General features: G+C 44.4%; 1 protein-coding gene across 3 annotated transcripts; it reads left to right on the top strand.

Moving 5' to 3' along the window:
* Window positions 1-1,845: 1,845 nt before the first annotated feature.
* On the top strand, window positions 1,846-9,918 carry ldah (lipid droplet associated hydrolase). Of its 3 annotated transcripts, XM_031749725.2 has the most exons (7): window positions 1,872-2,755; window positions 3,033-3,212; window positions 5,402-5,536; window positions 5,610-5,779; window positions 8,166-8,406; window positions 8,767-8,849; window positions 9,232-9,918. In XM_031749725.2, exons 2-7 carry the CDS (start codon window positions 3,095-3,097, stop codon window positions 9,469-9,471), a joined length of 987 nt encoding a protein of 328 aa, XP_031605585.1. In that variant the 5' UTR covers window positions 1,872-2,755; window positions 3,033-3,094; the 3' UTR covers window positions 9,472-9,918. The 3 variants fall into 3 exon arrangements, with proteins under 3 accessions (XP_031605587.1, XP_031605585.1, XP_039459732.1); XM_031749727.2 differs by having other exon boundaries at window positions 1,846-3,212; window positions 8,166-8,428; window positions 9,232-9,388; XM_039603798.1 differs by having other exon boundaries at window positions 1,874-3,212.
* Window positions 9,919-10,168: the final 250 nt, after the last annotated feature.

Below are 10,168 nucleotides of genomic sequence, written 5' to 3'. Positions count from 1 at the left end.
TTTCAGGAAGGGGGGACCAGAGGGTGTGGTGCAACATCCTCAGCTTCCATGGGGAAGCTCTACACCAGGGAGCTAGACAGGAGAATCTGCCAAACATGTGCTTCCTGGACTTGAAGAAGGTATTCAGCCATGTCTGACGAGAAGAGAAACACTCTCTAGGTCCAGTGTGGAGTGAGGAGCAGGGAAAGAGATGCTGGCTGGCTTTAAAACTGTTCTATTCAGCATAAGCATTTTTCCATGCATGACAAAAAGCTCAAAGCCAAGCACCACATTTATGATCTTTTATGTCTTTCTTTTGTTTAGTTGTGTTTGAGGTTTTCAGTCCAAATAAAGAAAAAATATCAACACACAATAACACAGGTTCAGATTTTTATTATTAGTTTTTATTAAATAAGGAGAATTGTTTGTGTCCGTCCTGTTTTGTGCTTTAGCTGCTGTGACAGAGGAACTGTTCAGTCTTATTTTAAAAGGTCTGCTCCAAAACACCGACCTCTCCATGACCTCCTGTGGTGATGATGATGATGATGATGCACTGTTATTGTAGATGATAATAACTCCTCTTTATTAATGTGTCGTGAGTCGGTGTAAAATGATCCAGATGTGTAATTTGCTTCACGCAGGAGGTCCATACCTAAGTCACCATGTTTGAGCCTCACGGCGTCGTTAGCATAAAAACAATGTGAAAGTTTTAGGAGGAAATGACAAGTTTTACCACATCATCATCATCATCATCATCATGAGTCACTGCGAGGGGAAACCACACATGTGCATGAAGTACAACATGGAGAGATGCTCTTGTACAATATCAGGTGTCTGTGTGTGTGTGTGTGTTCGTGAGACTGTGTGTCTGTCTGTGTGTGTGTGTGTGTGTTGTGTGTGTGAGACTGTGTGTGTGTGTCTGTGTGTGTGAGTCTGTGTGTGTGTGTGTGTGTTTGTGAGACTGTGTGTGTGTGTGTGTGTGTGCATGCGTGTCCGCGCTGCCATGACTGAGCTCAGACAAAACAAAGACACCTGATACGATGTGAATCTTTGTCAGTTCATCTGCTCCTCACGTTAGAACAATGGCCCTCACGCTGCTGCCTTCATTACTTTATCTTCTCCGTTCTTCATCACTCATCCTCCTCAGGGTTGCACACAGAGGGACACACAACCAGTCGCACTCACATCTTTGTGTGTGGAGTGTGGGAGGAAGCTAGGCAGCCACAGAGAGAGACACAGATACAGGGGGAGGCCACCTGTGACACACCTGTACCAGACCTGTGATTGATTATTGGGATATTATGTGTAACCAATGATCGGCTGTGCAGCAGGCAGACCGTGGACTCAGAAAGCAAACATTTAATGCTGAGACCTCGCAGGAAATCCAAGACAGAGACCATAATAACGAGGATAACGAGGGAGAGGCAGCAGGTTGGAGCACAGCTGAGGATAACTAATAATGACTCAGGAGAAAGTTAAACTGAAGACAGACACAGAGAACAGCAACCACCAAAATACAACAGGAAGACAGAAGCAACTGAACGAGGAGAATAAATAAAAAGACCATCAGGAACTTCTATAAGTCCCAGGAATAAGCACAACATGCTAACAGAAAGAAACAATCCAAAATCAACAATGCAAAATGTTAAAGTAACTCGAAGATATAAAAATGAAAAACTAGACCCTTAAACCCAAAAACTCAAACCTGGGCCCAGACCAGCAGACCAAAGCAAAGAACAAACCCTTCACATCTTTGGTCTGGGCTGTGCTGGGCTCTGAGGGTGTAAGAATGAGCTCAGGATGAAACTAAAATAACCGGGATAAAACTGAAAGCTCTTCGTGTGTGACGACAGCCACACGAGCTCAGTGTGTGGATCACTATTATTTATCACGTTCACACCAATGTGTTGCCAACACAGATGTCTGATGCTGAGGGCCTCTGTGAAAGTGACTGGCTTTAATAGTAAACACTTCACACAAATGAATGTATATCATTTTGTGATGTTAAATCAGCTGATAAAAACTAAGGACTGATTATTTTTTTGTTTTGTTTGTGCTGAAAACATGTTTAATAAAAAAAGGGCGCAGGTTTAATAAGCTAGAGTTTCAGTCTGGATGCAACTGAACCCCCCCCCCAAATTTGTGTAATTTTATTTACAATCATTCACAAAGTTTTTCTTTACATTAAGATGCGCAAAAATGACATAAATTGCAAAAATGAATGGCAGAGAGGAAAAGTGCAAAGTTCATTTTTCTTATTATTATCATAATGAAAGGACAAATTCACCTCAGCACATGCATGTTGTATTTGAAATTAATGCCAGTCCTTTCTATCATTTATGTAATTTAATGTGAATTTAAAGATGAGATATTTATCTTCATGTCTGGGATGAATATAAATATGTTACAGAAGCCAAGACGATAAATATGACTTATAAAAACTGAAACACACAATATGACAAACAAAAAGGTAAATCTCGTAACATAATAAACTGAGGAAAATAAAAATAACGGATAAAATCTTTTTTAAAGACTAATAATGAACAAAATAAAATAATAATGGTCATTTGGTACGTTAAATTAAGCAGCGAGTGTAGTTACACTCCGGGCCCGTGGGGGCGGTAATGAGCTGGAAACTGAGCCGCCCAATAAAAAGAAGAAGCTGCGTTGCAGCTGGCCAATCAGCGTACAGCAGTGCAAAGCAGGAAGCGGTTGAAAGCGAGCAGGACCTGCATGGAGAGGATATTTTAGTACTTAATCGTAATTATTCTGACAGGTAAACAGTTTTATTTACAGCGTGTCATAGTATCAGCTTCCGGTGTGACGTTAGCCTGTGAGCGGTTTAGTCTGCAGTCTGTTAGCGGTTAACGGTGGTTGGCTAGTTAGATAGATAGTTAGTTAGGTGGTGGTTAGTTAGTTATTGGGTTTTCAGGTAAGTGAAAGGTTATTTTCAGATCTCAGATCAGCTGTTAGTGAGACACGTGACCAGCTGAAACCTGCAGAGTGAACACCTGCAGCTGTGAATGTGAAGCTCAGTCTGAACCTTTGATCAGACTGGAACCTTTGGACCTGCTGATACACCTGTGATACACCTGCGTGTCTGTCCTCGGGGCTGATGATGGACCCACCACACACAGACTTCTTCTACTGCTGCGGAGCCGCCACGGAGCTGCTCAGGTTTGGATCCTGCCCCCTAACCTCTGCACACAAGGTGCTCTTCCTCATCATCCCAGGTGAGCCCCACCCACATCCACAGCTCAGCAGTACCTGTTGTGTTTCATACTTCCGGAGGAAGCTGTGCTCAGGAGTTCAAACATCACGACATACCCTGTACTGAAGGAATACTGCAGTACAGCACAGTAATACTGTAGTACAGATGCAGTATTACTGTAGTACAGATGCAGTATTACTGTAGTACAAATGCAGTATTACTGTAGTACAGATGCAGTATTACTGTGAACTGTGAACTTTCAGTTCTCAACAAACTAATTCAACCCCCCAACGCTTTACCACCACACTTCTGTTCCTCTGAAACCTGCAACTCCTTGATGCTGTTCTGGACTACGAAAATCAGTAACATCCACCAGCAACTCAGATCAAATGTTGTGTCTACGCCCTCTCCAGAACCTTTTCTCCTTTTTGAGCTGTTTTCCACTTTTCATCTTCCTGATTTATCCGATATTTCCGAGTTTATATGTAAATCAAAGCCTGCCACATGTCATCTTGACCCCATGCCCACGGGGCTTGTGAAATCCTGCCTCTCTTCTTTACTCCCACTCATCTCTGCTATCATTCACTCTTCTCTCACCACTGGTATCGTTCCCTCCTTATTCAAGACTGCTCTAGTCACTCCTATACTGAAAAAACCTTCTTTAGATCCCAACAACTTTAACAACCTCCGTCCGATTTCCAATCTACCCATCATTTATAAAATACTCGAAAAAGTGGTTGCAGCTCAACTTCATTTACACTTGGTTAATAATAACATCTACGAGAGATTTCAATCTGGTTTTCGCTCATGTCACAGTACAGAAACTGCTTTACTGAAGGTCACTAACGATCTTCTAATCGGAGCTGACTCTGGTCTTCTCACCATCTCTCACTCTGTACTTCTAAGCAGACTTTCCTCTCTCGGCATCTCTGACACACCCCTCGCCTGGTTTCAATCATATCTCCTCGACCGCTCCCAGTTTATTCAACTAAGATCATTCCACTCTCGTCTATTCCCGTCACCTCTGGTGTACCCCAAGGCTCAGTTTTAAGCCCTCTTCTCTTCATAATATACATCCTCCCTCTAGGTACCATTTTCCGCAAATTTGATCTCCAGTTTCACTGTTTGGCTGATGACACCCAGTTATATCTCTCTTGCAGACCTGATTCCTCCCTCCCTCCTTCCTCTCTTTCAGAATGTCTATCCGAGTTAAAATCCTGGTTTAGCTTTAATTTTCTAAAGCTCAATGAGGATAAAACTGAGATCCTCCTTATTGGCACCAAATCCAACCTTTTGAAGGCGAACCATTTCTCACTTACCATCGATAACTCCACAGTTTTCCCTTCTCCTCAGGTTAAGAGCCTCGGTGTCATCCTAGACAGTTCACTTTCCTATAAATCTCACATCAGTAATCTCACCCGTTCCATCTACGCAACATTAACAGATTACATCCTTCTCTTTCCACCCAGTCTACGTCCATTCTTGTCCACAGTCTTGTTACCTCCTGTATTGACTACTGCAATTCTCTTCTGCATGGTCTCCCCCAAAATTCCCTCCATAAGCTTCAACTGGTTCAGAACTCTGCTGCTCGCATTATCACCAGAACCCCCTCCTACCAGCACATCACCCCTGTTCTTCAGGAACTTCACTGGCTCCCTGTGAAATTCCAGATAATATACAAACTTCTTCTGCTCACCTTCAAGGCTCCTCCTCACCTTTCTGAGCTGTTAAGCACCATCTCTTCTGCCCGCTCGCTTCGATCTTCCTCTTCTATCCAGCTTGCTGTGCCTTCCTTCTGCCTCACCACCATGGGAAGCAGAGCTTTCAGCTGCTCTGCTTCCAGGCTGTGGAGCTCTCTACCCACAGATATGAGAAACACTGGTTCTCTCCCCCAGTTTAAATCTCAACTCAAATCCATCTGTTCAAATCTGCATATTCACTGTGAATCCACTGTTTGTTAATTTTATCTTGTGCTTTTGTTTTATTGTTCTTATTTTGTCATTGTTCTATTATGTGTTTTATCCTATTGTAAAGTGTCCTTGGGTGACTTGAAAGGCGCTCATAAATAAAATTTATCATTATTATTATTATTGTTATAGTACAGTGCAGTACTCTGATTTGGACCGTGACGTGCTCCGGATCAGGTTCGTGCCTCAGCTTTGGTTACCGTGGTTACCACAGGTCTCGCTGACCTCGTGCTGTCTATCACAGGTAACCCAGGTGTGGTGGGCTTCTACAGGACCTTCATGCAGACGCTCCACAGCAGGTGTGGCTACCAGCACCCGGTGTGGGCCGTAAGCCACGCCGGCCACTGCGCTCCTCCGGCCTCCATGGACATGATCGAAGGTACGCACGGCTCTGCTCGCAGGAGAGAGGAGCAGCTCGTTCGGGTGTTTTGACATCTCTACTCCTATTGCAGACGGCGCCTCGGCGGCAGAGGACGACGTGTTCGGTCTGGACGGGCAGGTCGAACACAAGCTGGCTTTCCTCAGGAATCACGTTCCCAGAGAAACCAGCCTGGTCCTGATCGGTCACTCCATCGGCTGCTACATCATTCTGGAGATGATGAAGAGAAATCCTGAGCAGAAGGTGAGTCATCGCAGTTCTCCGGTCTGAAGAGAAACCACAAATCAGCCTCGATCCACAAAAACACACAGCTTACAGCATGCACCAACACGCCTGAACCCAAACAGTGAAGCATGCAGGGACAGTGGACGGAGGGAAGGCTCCAGAGCTCAGACATGACCGTGCCGAAGCGTGGTCTTCTCAGCCTGATCACATGATCAGCAGTAGGGCTGCCACAAATGATTATTTTGATAGTCGACTAGTCACCGATTATTTTTGCGATTAGTCAACTAATCAGATCATCATCCATTGGACGTAAAACATACAGCTTATTGCACCAGCAGCATCTGCTCTTATATAACTATCATTAGCTTACAGCTTTAAGTGTTTAAGGTATGTGCTAACTAAAAATAAAGACAAGATGATATTTTATTAAATTTTAATGAAATCTGCAGATTGTTTTGGTGGAGTTTAATAAACTCTGCTCCTTGCTATCGGAGTATATTCTCGAGCATCTCACACTTCTGATAATCAGCTGTCTGCTTGACGTTTATTCAGCTGTGTAAAAACTATAACTTTAATCTCAGCCAAACCGATTTACTCAGGAACAAATAAAATACTAAAAAAAAGCCAAACAATAACATTTTTAAGTTATCTAAGTGACTGTAGCATCCCCGGTTGAAAAGATGGTCTCTCAAACTGATGGTTCACAATCCTTTTATTAAACAGCCGTGTATGTGAACACACCGTAAGAGCTACAACATACAGAATAAAAGACTATTAGTAAATCAAACAGTGTGTTACCTTTAACCTTTTGACTTATTCATTAATCACAAAGTAATTATCTTTAACTTACATAACATATAACAGTGAAATCGTTGCATCGCTGCCTAAACATGACGAGGTACGTTAGCACCCTCTAGTGGGTGAAAACTTAGCCTTTATCCTTAGTAGCGGTCAGCAGCTATATGCTCTGTAAAACAACAAAGTACAAATCCACAGGACAAACTTTGTTACAAACCTTGTTCCCTCATCAACCAGGCGCTAGGAACTGCTTACAACTCAGGATTGCACCTTAATAGCCGTTCTTTTTCCCATTCCCGTCCATTAACCATAGAGCACACCTTCTCTCTGTGCATTAAAACCCGCGCTTCTGCTATATGGTTTACGCCACTTAATTTACGGCACCTTGTTGCCCTGTGACTTTCAAAATAAAAGCATCCGCTCCAACAATATAATAGTCACTCATAACTTTACAAACTACTTTACAAAATATTAATGAGGTCATTTACAGTGACTTATATATCATGTTTAACCTGAGTAGCGAAAGACGACGGTGGGTTTGAAAACGATTTGCCGGGAGTCCGGTGTTCTCACGGGCTCTAGTGAGCCTTGAACCCCGGCTCGCTATCGAGCTGGTGGGTAACAGACGTCTCCGAAAACGTCGGAGCACTTTTGAAAATATGTGATGTCTTGATAAACTGAGCACATATTTTAAGTTAACACAGCTACATTCTCGCCTGAAAATATGTTAAACGTTTATTTTGTGACCCAGAAAGAATAATAAGAGTGATATTAAAACTAACTAGCTGCCGCCATTGTTGACAACTGCGCTGGGTCGCGCTATGAATTCTGGGACACAGTTTCTTCTTCGGGGTTTAACGGCAGCTGGCATCCTTGTACATGCAGTGCTGCCATCTTCTGTTTCAGTCCGTTATTACACTCTTAAATCCTACTACTTAATCCTGCGTCTTTTGCGATCTTAGCTTCAAACGACGCGTCGACTATTAAATTAGTCGTCGACGATTTTAATAGTCGACGTAATCGTGACTAGTCGACTAATCGTGGCAGCTCTAATCAGCAGGACGGAGGCTGTGTGTGAGAACGAAACTAAAAACAAGCCAAATGAGTTTTTAATTATTGGGATCGTTTAAATCTGGAATCCAACGGCCGCGCTGAGGTTTCATTTCATCTGTCGTTCAGAAACGGAGACTCTTTATGTTTTTATTGTTGTTTATTTCATCCTTCGCCTGCTGCTGTCGTTCACAGCGGGAGTGCCACATGTTTGATTTGGTACGCCCTTCCTTTCTCTCCTCCCGGGATCAAACGGTTTGTTAGCCTTTGTTAGGTGAATGTGTACCCGCTACACCGCAGAGCACTCTGTGGGGGTTTGTTCACAAACTCTGTCTTTGGAGCGCGTGACCAGCTCGGGTGGCGCCCGGTGAGTTCCCGGCTGAGGGCTCTGAGCCCTCCCTTCACTTCTCTCCCATCACTTTTTCAGGAAACGGATTAAATGACATGAAAATCTCCCTGCCTCTAATCCGGGAGTTTCCACAGTTTGCAGCTTCCCGTCTCGGAGCTTTCTGTTGTCTGTCTGAAACCTTCTGTCTCCTCTCTGTTTTTAATGCAGGTCCTGAAGGCGCTCCTGCTGTTTCCCACCATCGAGCGCATGGCTCAGAGCCCTCAGGGGAAGGTCATGACCCCCGTGCTGTGTCACATGCGTTACGTGGTCTACCTGCCCCTCTTCCTGCTCTCGCTGCTGCCCGACAGGCTCAAAGTCGGCCTCATCAGACTGATGCTGGGGGGAATCCGCTCTCTGGACCTCACTGTGGTGCAGCCCACCCTGGGTCTGCTCAGTGGAGACTCTGCAGGTCGGCCATGCTTCGTTCTTCTGTGAGAATACAAACTCCTCCATATGCAGCGAGGGCAGATGCTTTTCAGACTGCAGACATTTGTCTTTGATAAGAAGCTTTTATGTGATAACACAGAGACAGAATTATGGAGAGAAACCCTGTCAGCACCAGAGGTGCCTGCAGAAAGGTGAGGGGGTTACATTTACAACATGCAGTGGCTGCATATTAATATACAGGGAGTGAAAGAGCTCAGTGCATGATGGGAATTCCCCCAGCAGGCTGGCAGCCGGTTCAGATTTAACAGCCGAGGTTTGAAATGTTGAGTTTGCAGCGAGAGCCGGACCAGCTTTAATCTCTGTGGTTTGTTTCCACGTGCAGCCAATGCCATGTACCTGGGCGGGCAGGAAATGAAGAAAGTTCTAAAAAGAGACGACACGACTATCGGGAAACATCTCGACAAGGTAAGAAAAGCCCCGCCTGCAAGAGGAGCGAATGAAAATGAAAGCCAGATACCTGTGCAGGTGCTGTCGCCTTTTTATTAAAGACAGCGCCCTGCCGGTCCTCCTGACTGCTCACGCTTCACTTACTGCTCTGTTCTGTACACTTTGGACACTTTACCGACCACATGACCTGACGCCGCCCCCAGCGCTCCTGTCAGATGTTACAGCAGAGCTTAGCGTCAGCGGTCTGACTCTGAGGGTCAAAGGTCAAACCTGTTGTTCCCTTTGTCGCGCTGAGCCTGTGAAAGCCTGATCAGGCTTTGACGGAGCTCAGTTTTGATCACACCCTCTAAAACCACGTTTCCCCTTTTCTCTCTAACAGTCTGTCTGTCTGTGCTTTCAGCTGATATTTTATTACGGAGCGACTGACCACTGGTGCCCGCTGCAGTATTATCACGAGATCAAGCAGGACTTTCCTCTTGGCGACTTCAGGCTGTGTGAAAACGGCTTCCGTCACGCCTTCGTGCTGGACGCCGGACGCGAAGTCGCCGAAATGGTGTTTGAATGGATCTGTGAAGATTTAAGGAGCCGAGTTCCCGGTGACCAAAATGCTTCATTCAGCGCCTCAGCTGGACGTTTGTAACGAGACCACAGAGCCAAACCAGAGGTTCATGTTGTCTTTGTGTAATAAGATGTGCAGGCGTGGAAGCTGTACAAGTTTGTGCTCAGTGAAAACACTAAACACAGCATCAGCCTTTAGAGGCCTGTAGCTGTGACCACATGCAACTCTTATATCTTGGCAAATCATATCAGTGTATGAATGTGAGCGTGAATGAATAGTGGCATTGTAAAGCGCTATATAAATCCAATCCAATCCATTATATAAAAATGCACAACGATTGCATGAGGGCGCTCATCATAGAGACCAAACATTTTTTAAAGTTTTGAAAATTTACAGTGAAATTTCAAAGAAGTCCAGATGAAGCCGCAGATGTGAGGAACAGTATTTTTAATCCATGTGAAATAACTGCTGTAATATTAACTGTTGTTTATCATTTTGGGAATAAATGAAAACTTAATTTATTAAACACACAGATAACTACAACAGGCCGTGTTACTGCTTCAGGTTCGGTCTGAAGATAAAGTTAATCCCACTCCAGGCTCCTGTAAGTGTGTTGCAGCATGAAGCAGTGAAAGCCTCACTCTGTGTTCTCGGAGCAGATTTTATTTCTCTTTTCTATCTTCCCGATTTCCCCGCTGCTCGACCTCGATGGGTCCTCGATACCTCCCAGCTTAAAAATCTTGGAAAAGTTCCCGAACACCAGTATCTATCAGGCCAC

Source organism: Oreochromis aureus, linkage group 19 (genome assembly GCF_013358895.1).
Source record: "Oreochromis aureus strain Israel breed Guangdong linkage group 19, ZZ_aureus, whole genome shotgun sequence".
Lineage (NCBI taxonomy): Eukaryota > Metazoa > Chordata > Actinopteri > Cichliformes > Cichlidae > Oreochromis > Oreochromis aureus.
This window is presented reverse-complemented; position numbering and strand designations above follow the sequence as displayed.